The 15,645-nt window shown below is 38.2% G+C and overlaps 1 protein-coding gene and 1 long non-coding RNA gene across 3 annotated transcripts in view; one reads left to right on the top strand and one right to left on the bottom strand.

Annotated features, from left to right (window-relative positions):
- Dthd1 (death domain containing 1) overlaps positions 1-15,645 on the bottom strand; it is a 79,758-nt gene that overhangs the window by 49,824 nt on the left and 14,289 nt on the right. The window contains exons 6-7 of one of the 2 annotated variants that reach the window (XM_042286009.1): positions 10,119-10,283; positions 6,329-6,618 (exon numbers count right to left, since the gene is read on the bottom strand). In XM_042286009.1, the coding sequence (XP_042141943.1) occupies positions 6,329-6,618; positions 10,119-10,283 (455 nt within the window). The remainder of the gene's footprint in view (positions 1-6,328; positions 6,619-10,118; positions 10,284-15,645) is intronic. The other variant, XM_076546322.1, reaches the window with a different exon arrangement.
- On the top strand, positions 5,543-15,146 carry LOC143267609 (uncharacterized). Its single transcript, XR_013042912.1, has 4 exons — positions 5,543-5,975; positions 6,398-6,636; positions 7,696-7,772; positions 14,925-15,146. It is a non-coding gene; the product is annotated as an uncharacterized LOC143267609 (long non-coding RNA).

Genomic DNA, 15,645 nt, shown 5'->3' with positions numbered 1-15,645 from the left:
GTGGAACTTCCAAATGGAATAGTTACTGGATTTATTGGAATTGTTAATAAAATGTGGTGAATGCTCTGAAAACAAAGACATAGATAAGTCTTCTCTTTGAAACTAATGAAGCTTTTGTGAACATGAGTTTGCACCTCTGCAGGTTTTAGGGCCTCATATTGCAACAACAGAAGAGATGTCTATGCTTCCTCAGACAGTGCCTGCCCGCATCATCATTGCAACATCTTTAGGAAGCTCTGAGAGAGCAGCTGAGGTGGCATGTTTGGGATGTAAAGGTCTAGAGTCAAGTCCAGCCTCTGCCACTTGTCCTCATGGTAATATCTGTCCAGTGCTCCCTCGCTTGGGGAACTTTGAGGTCCTTAACTTCCTCATCTTTAAAACAGGAAAAACAGCATTTGCCATCTAAGATTACCTTTAAAAGTGACCTGATGTAATATGAATAATATAATTGCCCCAACTCCTGGTACATATTAAATGCTGAAGAAATGACAGCATGATAGTAAATGAAGAGAAAGAAGCAAGATTCTGTTGTTGTACTGCATCGGTATGCTAAACAAAATAGTTAAACTTTTAATGAAACGCCAAACTGAGGTTCTACTCTCTAGGAAGCCACAAAGCTGGTGGTGCTTGGCTATATCTCTCACAGAATGAATGCCTTCTGTTTTGCCTGGGGGGAAAAATTCAGTAAAAGATTTTATAAGATACTGCTGTTTCCCTGCTGTGGCCGCTAAAAGGCATTTTGGCAAATTTCTAAATTTTACTTAAAAGCAGAAATAGACAGGTTCTCCATTGTGAAAAGGAGTGGTCTCCTTTGCATATGACTGTGTCGTGGCAATCTGGTTCCTGGAGTGAAGCAGATCATTGAAGATAATTACTTATGGGGGAAGGAGTGTGTTACTTAAGAAGGTTTCAGGTTAGCATTTTTTTAGTGATAAACTATTTGGGGTGATTAAAATGTGATCTATATTGGAAATTGAAGTTTTCAGATCCCTTGAATAATGTCTTTTTAGGTCTCTGCTTCCCACCCCAAGAATTATCAGAAGAAACAGCACTACGTTGATCCTAGTCAACTGTGACTTAGAAAATTTCTTTTTTTTTTTAATATCTTTTTTCCCTGTGAGAGTTACAATTACTTGCAAGTGATGATTAATATGCAGGATACAAGGATTTGGAAGTAAGCCTACATTGGTTAAATTCAGATTTAGAATGTGTAAACACCTTTTAAAAATTAGTAGTATGTGTAATGGAACTCTAAAAGTCACATCTGTGACTTATAAATTAAATAAGGATGCAATTATTGAGAATTTATCAGTAACAGATGAGTGATCTTATAAAGAATTTGTTACATAATTTTTTTAAAAATTTGGACTTGTATTGTTGTTAAGAGAGAACATGATATTTTGAGGGCCATTAATCTCTAATAAAAAAGAACAAAGGGCTGAAAAACATAAAATAAATGACAGTATTTTTCCTCTTCCTCTGACATATACAAAGAAGTAAAAATGAAAGTGACATTTCGAACTCAGAGAAGGAAAGCTTTGGCTGGCTGACCTTTGGAGAGTGTTTCCCCCTTCTGACCATATAAGACACATAACCCTTAGTAGAGAATTGAGACAACCACTATTGCACAAATGCTTGCCATGTTAAAAAATTATTTATATTTTGTGAGTAACTGGAGGTTTCTTCCAGCAACACATGTTCTTCTTGGAAATGAGAGTTAAATGTCTTTTATTGATGTCATAGGCATTCACATACAAGAAGAAGTGCTTTCCCTAGAAAAGTCAGATGAGGAAGCAAAAGTGCTAGTTATAGGAGGAACCAAAATACCTCAAGAGAAACAGTGTCTTTGTGTGTTCTTATGATTCTTACCAACTCTCCACAGCTTCTACTTTACAGTCTACCATGGCCTTACAGAAATGGCTCAATTACAGAAATAGCTCATTATATGGCCTCTTCATTTCAACTCTCACCTTACAGCTTATTCTCAACAGAGTTGTGGTCTAGCTTCTTATGTTACTTCTCTGTGGACCACTCATCTCAAATGGTGTCTAAGGCACAGTCTTTGAAATGGCCCTAAAAGTGATCAATCTGCATCTCCTACGACCTCTCCTCATGCCTTCTGATCCTGCTTTTTTAGCCTTTGCTCGTCCTCAAGCACACAATTTATACGCACTTTTAATGCCTATGCCTGAGACAAACTTCCTGAGATGGGATTAATGCTCATTCTCTTAGAGAATTATATAAATGTCACCTACTTAATAACTCTTCTATGATGATTGTTTAAAATTATAACTCTGCCTCTTCTTTATCTTTTTCCTGTTTTGGTTTTCTGTGGTATACTTTTTAGCCAGCATTATAATGTATATTGTATTCACTTACTTTAATCTTACTTTGTTTTGTCTATAGATGACAATATTCATAATAGTTGGTAAGTTTTACAGAATGAATAAAAGGATAATTAGTTGAATATGCTACCCATGGACATAGCAGAATCACTTCCCAGAGCCAAAGGACGTAAGACACTGCCAACATCTTTGAGGTACACGGGCTTGCACAGAGTATTTCTAGACATTAGGAGTGAGACTACAGTATCACTATATAAAACCCCTAAGAAATTGCTAGCATTTTCTGGATTTTGTTTGCACTGAAAGGAATCCTAAAGGTCATGCAACAAAATGTGTAAGTGCTGTATTGACAGCTCTGACAGAGAATGATGTGTAAGTGCTGTATTGACAGCTCTGACAGAGAATGAAAGCATGCTCTAGCTCTGTCCTGAAGAATGACAGGCAAACGATAAAGGTCAAGATGCAGAAACATTCCTTTGATCTCATCTCAGAAATAGCAACAGTGTTTATGCCTTATGAAACTTACTCAAGAGTCATCCATGTTGCATATTTGTAGGTCAGAGGACTTTGGGGTTTTTATTGGACAGTTGTCTAAATCCAATAATGTATGTAGCTAGAGTTTTCCTGGTCTTGCCTGGCCCACGGTCAGGACAAATCTCTCTCACCCGCCAGTCTCACAGCCGCTCAGACCCAACCAAGTTAACACACAGGGACTTATATTGCTTACAAACCATATGGCCATGGCAGACTTCTTGCTAACTGTTCTTATATCTTAAATTACCCCATTTCTATTAGTCTGTAAGTTGCCACATGGCTTGTGGCTTACCGGTACCTTACATCTCACTTGTCATAGTGGTGGCTGGCAGCATCTCTCTGCCTCAGCCTTCCACTTCCCAGAATTCTCTTCTCTCCTTCTCCCGCAAGAGCTGTGGGGTGTTCTGTATGTTAAATGTTAAGTGTTGCTCCGATTGGTTAATAAATAAAACACTGATTGGCCAGTAGCCAGGCAGGAAGTATAGGCAGGACAAGCAGAGATGAGAATTCTGGGAAGTGGAAGGCTGAGTCAAAGAGACGCTGCCAGACGCTGCCATGACAAGCAAGATGTAAGGTACCAGAAGGTTACAAGCCATGTGGCAACTTATAGACTAATAGACATGGGTTAATTTAAGATAAAACAATTAGATAGCAAGAAGCCTGCCACGGCCATACAGTTTGTAAGCAATATAAGTCTTTGTGTGTTTACTTGGTTGGGTCTGAGTGGCCGTGGGACTGGAGGGTGAGAGAGATTTGTCCTGACCCTGGGCCAGGCAGGAAAACTCTAGCTACAAATGTATTAATGACAATCATTATCACATCACCACAATCATTAGTGCAATGCCAAGACCTTTGTTTTCATTTCTAATTAAAGAGTTCCTTCTATCTGCCCTGTACTATACTAGGGGATGGGGGTTGTGTGGTGTCTGCATCAAGACTGCCCCCTTCCAATGAGAGTCTTTATAGGGAAAATGGCATTAAATAAGTAAATAGAAAGTGGCATCTGTGGCAGGGGACACAAAAGAAAGGGCGAACATCCATGAAAATAAAATAAGGCTCTAAAAAAATGTGGTGGGGAAGAATAAAGAACACATCCTCGAACGTGATCATTAAGAAGATGAAATAGGAGACATTAGGGTGGGAGAGAAGCAGGGGTGGAGATGAGGGCCCAGCAGGCAGAGGACACCTGGGGTTATCTCCTTCGGCTTCCCATATTCTCATGGAGAGATAGGTATCAACTCTTTGTGGAGAGTCATATTCCTCCTCAATGCAAAAAATTCCAGTGAGGATCCTAATATGAACAAGAATCTCCTGGAAAAAGACAATAGAAAGAATATGGGTATCTTGCCTGCCTTGGTTTCTTGGAATGAAGATGAGGTCATCTCCATCCCTCTTAGACAGGCTGGCAAGCATGCTGTCCATCTTTAGGCTGTCTTAATTTAGCATGGGACCCTGGACTCAGTCAAGACAACAGATTCCCTGCCTGTAAAGACAACAGCTCAGTTCTGTTTAGGACAGTAGGTAAACACAGCTGCCTCTTTGGTATTGCAGAAAACATCATTTGCATCATTAGTTTGGGTGGAGTACTTCTGAGTTATGACTATCTCTCTTCCTTGGGTGTCAAGTTTGGTTTCTGCTTCAGAACTTAAGTAGAAAGGCATCATTCTCATCCTTCTTTCCTCCTCTCCTCCAGTGACAGATGAGTAAGAGTAGAAGAGACACTTTAGATTGGGAGATATTGGGTAATAATGGGTCTCACTTATCCCTGTGAGGGTTCAAACTGTACTGACTTCAAACCTCATTTTCTTTGTGAGCTACAAATACCACATAAGGCCTTGGGGCCGTTTTCTGAATGAGAGATAGTAGGCATCATGGATTCAATATTATACATATTAATTTATAAATATATAAAGAATATTACATCAAGTCAAGTGCATAGTAAGGTTCCTGATTCAGAACTCTCCCACAAAATCCACCCTTGAATTCTCTCTTACATGCCACCATTATCACCATACCTTTGATATTCTATTTTACTCAAGGAAGGAATTGGAAATTGGAAGTAGTTGATGAAAACGAAATACCCAGATGGCAATTCCTCTCAAGACCTTTTGCTCTCTTCTTTTACCTATCCCTTTACTCTTCTCTTTTTTCTTCTCACTTCCCCTTTCACTGTCTTGCATCTTCTTCACCTCCCCAACCACTCACTTCTCCCTGCCCCCCAGCATCTCCCACTGCCATCATCTAGTTCATCTTCTTCAGCACTGCCATATCTTCATTCATTCATTCTCCAGTCAATGAAAGAAGGTGCCGGTAGGCTCAGAGGGCATCAGACAAGGAAGACATGCTCACTGTCCCATAGACTTTCATTCCAGTGAAGAATGTCTCCTGAGAATATGAGTAAAACCCAAACCTAGGAGCCACTAATTTCTAATTTTAATGTCATTTATAATGAGAACAAGAGCAATACTGGGTAAATGTGGGAATGAGAAATCTGCAGTGTGTATTGTCCACATATAATATTCTTAAGCTTTTTTTGTAGCTCAGACCACTTTCCAAATGTAAAATATATTTCTGAGAATATATTTTAAAATATGTAAAATAAAATACATGTAATTTAAAATAAGGAATTACATGGCATACATCTAATCATATATCTCATGGGAGTCTACTGACCCATGTCGGATCCTTAACAGACACATTAAAGAGTATGTAGATAATTTTAGGTGCAATGGACGCTAATACATTTCTGCTAGAAGAGTGACAGACAGATGCTCCTGAACTTGTGATGTTACCACTTTCTTACAAATGTAACAAATAGAAAACATCATGTCAAAAACACACTTAATACATGTCAAATACTTAACACCATGGCTTAGCAACCCAACATACCATAGAATATTAGTTCTTTTCCCTTGAGTTTGAGTGGCCAACTAGGAATTGTGACATCACAGACAGTATCAGTCCTGAAGCAGATAAGGTGGAGAAAGACCAAAACTCAGAATGTACCATTTCTACTTGAATGTGTTTTGCCATTGTATATCATAAAGTCAACTTTCCTAAGTCAAGTCATCATAAGTGGGGGCCATTTGTCACATGGTATGTTTCTCAACAAATTGTTATTTCCTTATGGGAACACATTCACATTGCCAGGTGGAAGCAGGTAGCATTTAGAAGCTATGGAGTTGTCACAAGGAAGAGGTGATGTTAACTTGAACTCAGGAGCAATCATGAAGAAGACTGTTTCTAAAAGAATGTCACTTAGAATCTGTCCAAATAGACACATGTGCCCCTGTACATAAAAAGACTAGTGCCTAGATAGACTAGTCAGTAAATGTTTCCCCAAATTCTCTAAAGGGAAGTTTTCCTTAGTAATACAAGTTTGGGGTGTTTCATCTAAGGTTTGTGGTTTATAGTCTGTAAAACACATAAGAATATTTCCTCATACTTACTTGAGCCAAATATGTTTCCAGTAAACCTTAAAAGAAGTTGTTCTCCTTCTCTTACTTGGAAATGTTTAGATGATTCTGGAAGTCCTCTAAAGCCTTCTGAGCGCAAGTCCTTCAGTACTAGGTTTAACTCCTTCGAAGGTACCACTAAAATAACCACTCTGTGCGGATTGTCCTTCTGGTGTGACAGCACAATACAGGCAGTGGTGCTGAGTGAGGCTTCCTCTAAAGACTTCACAAAAGAAACCAAGTGGCTATTGTCCACTGTGGAAGACAGGTGGAGCACAATGAACCTGTGTCAAAGGAAAGAGGTGAGACCCAAAGGGAATAGGAAGCATTGAAATACCACAAACCCAAAGAAAAAATTTGCTTTTCTTAACTTCCACTTAGAGCAATCATTCTGATGCTCAACTACCTATGCTAATGAAGGACTTTAGTGAAATTCCAGGCAGTCAAGAAACTAATTCAGATCAACTAAGTTGTTTGTTGTCTTTGGCTGTGTGTTCTGTATGCATGTTGTTTGTATGGGTGCATACATCTGTACATTTGGCTGTGTGGGCACATGTACATGCATGCATGTGGAGGCCAGAGATCAATGTTAGATGTTAGGTATCTCTCCATTCCTTTCCATCTTATTATTTGAGATAGACTGTCTCATAGAGTGTCTTGGTAAACCTAAGAGAGCTCATCAGTTCCACTAGACTTGCTGGCCAATGGGTACCAGAGATCTGCCTGTCTCTGTTCTCTTCAATACTCAAGTTGCAGATGTGAGCTGTCATACTAAGGTGTTTGAATGCTGGGGAACTGAACTGAGGTCTTGTTGTTTGCATGGCAGGAACTTTACTGACCAAGACCTTTCCCTAGGTCTCAAGCTAAATTCTAAAAGATGCCTTTGGATATTGTTGGGTAGTTTGTTCTTGCTCTGCAGCCCAGCTAGTCTTGAACTCACAACAGTCCTTCCGCAGCCTTGCATGTGATGAGATTACAAGTGAACCCTACCATATCCCCCTCTAAAACATAGCCTTAAAGTAATCACTCTGTCTCAGCTGAGTTCTAAAAGTGGTCCTATGTTTTCATTATAGAGTCACGTATTCTATATCATTTAAATCAGTGACTGCACATACCTGGTTGTTCCTATGAGAATAGGAACATTGAGCTGAAAAATTCTATCACTTATTGATGTTGCAGTCTTGTACCATAGTACAAGGACATTACTCACATGTGTGTGGTGATGTTGGTATGCAAAACCTATTGCCCTGCCAAGTGTATGAAATTGCAGCACATGTAATTATGCATAGTACATGATACTTGATGATAACAATAAGCAACTATATTACTGCCTTTTGTATTTAATGTATTTTGATTATTAGTTTAGAATGCATTCCAATCTACATAATGTTTGGGGTACAGAAGAAGACACTGCTCTCATAAAAGATGACAGCTCCAGGTATGTTGTTGCCCCTAAAGAGCTTCTAGTAGGACAAAGTAAGGAGTTAAAAGGCGGTATTTGGGTGATTCTGATGCTATGTAGACCTAGAATAATGTTTATTTGTATCTTTGACTTTAAAAACAACAACAAAATTAAATAAATCCAGATGAGTTGGTTTGCATCTGTAATTCCAGCAGTAAGGAGGTAGAGGCAGGAGGATCGCCATGAACATGAGGCCAGTCTTGTCTAAATAGAAAGGTTTGAGCATATCCAGGACTAGCTAGCAAGATCCTGTCTCAAACAATATGGAATAAATAAATGAATAACAATTTAAAATAGAAATTTGCAGAAAATAAAATGTAAACAAGGCAAATAGAGATGTCTCAGTGGTTAAGATCACATTCTCTCCTAGTGTAGGACCCAAGTTAGGTTCCTAGCACTGGTGGCGGGCTGCTCAAAACCAACAGTGCCCTCAGCCCTAGGAAATCCTACACTGTCTTTTGAACATCATAGGTACCTGCACTCTTAGAAAAAAATAAAGAGAGAAAAGAATGTAAGGGAAACAGTTTTATATAGCTAAACAATATGCTTCTGTTTCAAGTTAATTGATAACACAAATGACCCAAAATGTGAAATTTTTAAATATATGAAATAATGAAATAATAGTAAGTAATACTGTTTATGATTGAAGAAAAACACAGTAAATTTAGTCTCACCAATGACACAGTATTTATAAATCTTACACAGTGCAGAGTGACATCTTGGGTCTTCAGATTCAGTGTTCAGACTCACCCAGAACTATGCCCTGCCCTGCAAGCTCCATCCATGGTAAAAGCATTATAAAAACATCTTGTATCCAATATTTTTAGTATACTGAAATACATTTTGATATAGCTATTTTATGTTTAAATCAGCTGCAACCACACACTCTTAGATTTATTCCAGGCTATGCTACCCAGCTTTGTGTGAGTACACTGTGTTCTTTGTATTGTAGTGCAATTGCCAAGGTTTGAAATGTTCATTATTCCATCATTCAACAGAGTAAGGATATAGAAAAGTATTCAAGTAATACTTCAAAACACGGAAGCAAATGATGTAGAAAATAATCCATTTCTGTAACACATGTAGGTGGGGGTGAAATACTCATCTCCATTTCTGTGATGTGAGAATTTTTATGATGGATCTTGCTTGGGGTTTAATTTTATACCACCCTAAATCATATCCTCAATGCTAATGTTCATGTAACACTTTATGTCACTACAGGGGTATACAAACCAAGGTGAGGGCACTGGGATGACCCTAATTCAATATTACTAGTATACTTCAAAGCAGGAGTTTTCAGCAGAAAAAGAAGAACACACAGAACACTGTGTGAGGAGAGCGATGGTCATCTATAAGTCAGGGACAGGCTTCCAGCTGATTCGTCCCTTGAAGTTCTCAAGGGGAGCAAATCCTATACATGCTCTGATTGGAGACACGGAGCCTCTAGAACTGTAGGATAATAAATAAATGTGTGACATTTTATTACAGCACCCCTGGGAAACTAATACAGACTTAGATCCCAGAACAGGACAAGTTAACCCTTGATTGGCCTCCAGAGAACAGAAACTCTCATCCAGAGTAGACTTCTCTCACAGACAAGGACTGCCAGGTGTAACCATCAAAGCCAACCACTGTGGTATTCCAGAGCTCCCCTGAGGCACCAGGCTGGGGAAGAGACAACAAAAACCAGCTTTGCCATCATGTTCCCTGGACTCCTCCACTTCTTTCCTTTCCTCACAGGATCTTCCTGAGAGGCCTCCCTCAGTCAGGCACTTGCCCTCTCAGCTCACACTGTTTCTGCAGAATTTGGCCTGGGGATAATCACAGAGGTCGGGTCTTCATTACGAAAGGAAACCTATCTTTAGACATGTGATTGCCTCTCTTCATGAGTGTCTACTCCTCATGTACCTGAAAACTGTCTAAAAACACTCCTTTAATGGGCCGTCTAGAATACATGGAAATGAGAAAGCTAAATGAAGGAACTGAAATAACAAATTCAGTTTATATCTACATAGTTGTGAGATGAGCATAATACGAACAGTTAATTACTCTCCTGTGGAATTTAAGAAATGAAGGTGCTGTTTTGAAACTATTTTTGTGGTAAGAGAAACCTATAAAAATAAACCTATGCTGAAAGTAAGTTTTGAAAGCCCTACTTAAACTGTCGTGAGAAGAATTGCAAAGAGAGGATCCATGTCCATTGTGGTTTGCATTTTAAGTACACCCTAAAAGCCAGCGTATGTTTCTATGATCCCATTCCTACACATTAATTACAGGCTATAGGAGAGTGCCATCACCTCTGATCATTTTCTATGGCCTTACCTCTCTAAGTGTTCACACAATTCGAAAGATACCAAGCCATTCTGGACAGTTCTCACCACGACATCATCAATCCCAAACCAACCACTCTCTCTGCTTCTGAATCCTAGTAATTTCAAAGTTTCACAAGCGTTGTTACCAGGTTTTCTGATGGAAGCACTCTTGGTCCTATAAAATGGTTAACAGAAATGGGTGAAAATCCACATAGCACAAATCACATTAAAAATCTACTTTTCATGAAGTAACTAATCCAGCAACAATCCATCGTGTGTACACTATGCATTCCTAATTATTTCTGACTTCAAGAATAGAAAGATGGGACAATTATAGCCCTTGCTTCTAGAAGTATCCATATACTATCATAATAATACCTGTTTATAGCATGGGGCGATCTGGGTGGTACTAAGAAGAAAGTATGGGGGATTTAAGATATTTGCAGAATAAAAATGCTGGTGTGAAAGAATGAATTTGAAAAATGAAATACATTTTACTACTGGCAAAAGAAGGTTTAAGGAAACACTTAAAAACATAATGGACTCAGAGGGACAAGTACAGACACTTTAGGGGTACTCAAGAATGATTGTATAGCATGCTGGGTAAAATCATAGACTCCAACACCATTTCCTCTGGCTGGGTTCCGTCTCTTTAAATCAAATGACCATACATAAGGTATTTTGTATTTATGTATCTCAATTTCACTGGCTATCACATTAGAACAATATTATCTTTATTATAGGATTATATATGCAAGTGTGGATACTTATGAAGCATTCATTGAAAGTGTTAAGTGGTATTAATATTCCCATTCCACATCCTACAGCAGAAGATAGCCAATATGCTTTCTTAAGTACTTTTCCTGCTTATATAACATGTCCCACCCAAAGCCTAACAGCTTTAAGTACCACATGTTACTGCTTGCCAACTAGAGTCCATTCCATAGACCAGTTTCTAAGAGCCAGCCAACGCGATTACCTTTCTTTGGAATTTGGCTATGTCGGAGTTCAGAGACTATGGCTCATCATTTTCCTTTGGTTGCAAAGCTCTGGACTAAGAAAATCAATTGGTAGTGTGCATATTAAGAAGAAAATTTAGATGTTAAGGGGGTAAGAAAAAAATTAATGTGAACGAAACAATGGAGTCTTCCGAGAGTAATATGAGGTCCTTCAATGAATGTTCTTGCATTCATTTAAACAGTATCTATTCTTTACAACCAAAACAAAAAATTGTTGATACTGGACATCTTTGGAGAAAAATGTCCTGCAACTTGCTGGGGGACAAAAACAATTTAGCTAGCTACCAAAATCAAGATCGATCTCTCTCATCTCCCCCCACTCTCTGTCTCCTCTCTCTCTCCATGCATTTATGTGATGTGTGTAAATAAGTAGAATTATAAAATTTACCTCAGTTTCACAGACCAATATGTCCCATGACTCAGAAACAAAGAACTGGTCTAAACTTACATCATTTTTAAAATCCTCTATTGGTTTTTCAAGGACTCTGACAGAATAAAATCAAAAATTATGGAAATTGGCTTTGGGATGTTAGATTATAATCACAGATGTGGTAGATTTTTTTAATCCTTGAAGCTAAAAATTAATTTGCACTGGAGAATATACTCACACTGAATCAGAATCTTGATCATTCACTAGAAATAAATTTCACTAAATCCAGTGTTGATCCTTCCCTAAACCTACCTATGGTAGTAACTATTCACTTTTTTTTTTCTGCCAGTGCTCTGAGTTTCTGTGAGGCCATAACACATAGTGAAAGCCCATACACCCTGACTCAGGACAGACAGTTACTTGATTCACCCAAATAGTGCATCTGGCATTCATGAACAATGGCCACTAAAATATTGGCTAATCCTTTGCTTTGAGTGTACAATGGGGTTGCATGTCTCTATCACTATAGCTGAGTAAGACCATGTGACTAGTTCCAGGTAAATAATTGGAAATTGAAGAGAGATTTCTCACTTTGGGAACATGAGGCTTATTGCTAGTAGATCTACCCAAAGTTGTTCTACAGCCATGAAGGCAACCAGAAAGTGTTTGTTCTGTGACTAATTACAGGCACAAGAGGCAAGAAACAGCCTTTCATAGCATGGACTGAGATATAAAGACTGTTGTTATATACATATAATAAGATACAAGGACCGTTGAGAAGTTTGTTATCACTTCATAACATAGGCTGATCTGTATTCCGTATTCCTTCTGGGTCCAGTTATGAGTTTCTAATAAATTTGGAATGGGAGTTCAGCTCTAGGCTTCTATGCATATAAATGAGGGAAATATTCCTGTTTTTCTCTAACTTGGATTTATGAAGATGTAGTGAGTATCATCTGCATGAGGTACAAACACGTCAGAGAATATAATTGGTTCAGGAAAGAACATAAATGAGAGACTATGTTTTATCCCCAGTACAGGAAAATATAAATAAATAAAAAGTTATAGCACTTTTTTTTGTTTGTTTTTGTTTTTTTGAGACAGGGTTTCTCTGTGTAGCTTTGCGCCTTTCCTGGAACTCACTTGGTAGTCCAGGCTGGCCTTGAACTCATAGAGATCCACCTGGCTCTGCCTCCCGAGTGCTGGGATTAAAGGCGTGCGCCACCACCACCCCGCTTAGCACTTTTTGACTGAAGACTTTTGTTTCCTTTTCTGTGACTTAAAAGGTGTCCTTAATAACCAAGATTAATAGCATGTGCCTGTAACCTTAGGACTGAGTAGGCCGAGGATGAAGGAGAACAGAGAGTGTGCAGCCAGCTGGGCTACACAGGAGGTACCAGAAGAGCTAGAGAACCAGACAGAGTCTGTCTCAAAACACAAGAAAGAAGAAGTCCTGACTTAAAGAAACAATGTGCAGTAATAGATGCAATGTATCTTTAAGTCATATAATGGCATGTTACATCCATACCTCCTAGGATTAACAGCTCTCTAACCAAACTATGTCCTACTTATGCACTATTAGCAAACCTTGATAAATCATGTTGCCTAGTAATGACTAGTACTTGGTCAAAATCGAAAAATGACATTTTGATGTTATGACAATTCTCCAAAATATATAAACCAGAACTGGGGAGATAGTTTGGCTAGCACAACATGGAGCATGAGCACAGTAATTCTGACCCCTACCACTAATATAAATGATGGGTGGGTAGGTGTGCCTGCCCTTTTATAATCCCATTGGTCAGGAGATGGACATATGGAATCCTTGAAGCAAACTGATTAGACAGACTAGTTGAGCCAGTCTGTTCCACATTCAGGGAGGTACACTGTCAGTTGATAAAGTGAAGAGCGATTGAGGAAGACACCCAACATCAACCTAGGATCTCCACACACATGCCCACGTGCATACACACTCTCACATATGCATGCTGAAAAATTAAAATAAATAAGATATAGTGCATCTTTCTAAAAAAAATGGATTATTTTAAAATGTTCATCTCTTCCCAAAGTAGAATCAGGTTCTGTGAAGATGCTGACTAAAATAAATATGCTATTAATCTCTAAGAAAACATGTGCTGCAAGCAATCACATTATCAAAATTCTCATATCACATTTTACTTTCAGAACAATACCTTTGTGGTATACATAATGCATGGGCCTTTAAATGTGAATGTCAACGCTTTAGGATTAACTTTTCTCAGAAAACTAATTTAGTCATTAAAGTACTGATTTTTACATAGAATTTCTTTACTCAAAAATTTAAAACAACTCCCATTATAAATTATACATGTTGATGACGGAGCTGTTTTAAAATAGAAGTGTCTCCTGACTAATTTTTTTTTTTTTTGTCAACTCGACACAAGTTAAAGTTACCTAGGAAGAGAAACCTCAATTGCAAAAATTATTCCATCAGATTGTCTGTAGCAAGTCTGTAGAGCATTTTCCTGATTCATGATTGATGTGGGACAGGCCACTGTGGGTGGTGCCACCCTTGGGCAAGTGGTTCTGAGTTGTATACAAGAGCGGGCTGAGCAAGCCATGGGGAGAAAGCCAGTAGGCAGCACTCCTCAATGGTCTCCATTTCAGTTTCTGCCCAGACTTCCTTCAGTGATGATGGACTATGATATGGAAGTGTAAGCCAGATAAACGCTTTTCTCCCCAAGTTGCTTTTGCTCACAATGTTATCACAATAGAAACCCTAAGACAGTATATGGACAAGGAACGTATGCATGGTCACATTGCCTAGGGTGTATGGCATACTGAAGAATTTCCAGTGGTCTATTTTCTACATGGTTTGTATTTAGTTTGCAAATTGATGATCATTTTCTGGATCAAATTGTACACTATGAGTTTAATATTTGTTACCAACATAATCACTTTGGGATTTCAATTCAAATGACTGATATTGAGAAAAAAGTTTTTGTTTTTATTTTTCTGATTCAACTACCCTGTTTAATTATCAAGTTATAAACTTTTGGTGTCTTGCCTAATTGACAATGTCCTTAGTCCCAGTTACACATATCACAGACTCCATATTCTAATCTACTATATGTTGTGGATATGTATCTGGTCAAGACAGCTGGGGATTCCTCATGATCTGTCAGTATTAGTACAACCACTAGCACATGTCTCTATTCGAAAAAGTTATTGTTAAAGAAAAGAAGAACACTTTTCTTTGTTGAGCTCATATGAAAGTCAGTTACTATATCTTGAAATTGTGCTACCAAAGACACTGTACAGTAAGCACTAGCATAAACATTTATTTCTTCAAAAGTGAAAATATATACATTGTTAACCTGTCTCACTGATCAGCAGGGTCTACCCATTCAAATTCTCTTCTTCATTTTTTTTTTTTTATTTCCAACAGGCTTCAGAATATCTAACTCAACAAAGAAGAAATATTTCCACAATGCTGTACTTCATGGAAAAATTAGGGTGATGACTCCAATCAATTTCCATTCAGGAGGCTCTTGTTTCTAACCTGACTACTTATCTATTCATCCTCAAGGCAACTATCTTCATATACCAAGGAGTATACAAATGAAATAACATTTGTTATTTTGGATAAAATAAAAGATAACTAAATCTACTTTACCCAACTATAAAATGAAGCAATTAATAATAATGCATGTTTGTTAATGGAGCAAATATGCAAGGTAGAAAAACTATATAGAGAAGACAAATATCATCTTTACCTATTTTTCTCTTCGTCTTTACTTTCTTTTTCTATATTACCAGTGAGTATCCATTTCTTTTTTTTTTTTTTGAGTATCCATTTCTAAGCAACATAAAATTCACTTTATAAATTGATGTTGCTGCTTCTTGAGTCCAAAGCTCTTCTCATGTCAATGGCCATGCATTTGGAGGATAGGGTCAGCCCACTTAAGGTTCAAAGTTTCCTTATAGCAGTGACACTGACTAATATGGAAATCTCCTATTGAGTCTGCTTGAACACAAAAGGTGAGCTCTAGAAACTAGGTTAATTCCCCTCAGACAATCTGCCAGGGAGACAGGATGATAGACACACAGCCACTATCTCAGGCCTGGCAGTCACCTATTACTACACCTTTCTCACCTTTCCTTAATTC

The sequence above is a fragment of the Peromyscus maniculatus genome, chromosome 10, assembly GCF_049852395.1.
Source record: "Peromyscus maniculatus bairdii isolate BWxNUB_F1_BW_parent chromosome 10, HU_Pman_BW_mat_3.1, whole genome shotgun sequence".
In the NCBI taxonomy this organism is placed as follows: domain Eukaryota; kingdom Metazoa; phylum Chordata; class Mammalia; order Rodentia; family Cricetidae; genus Peromyscus; species Peromyscus maniculatus.
This window is presented reverse-complemented; position numbering and strand designations above follow the sequence as displayed.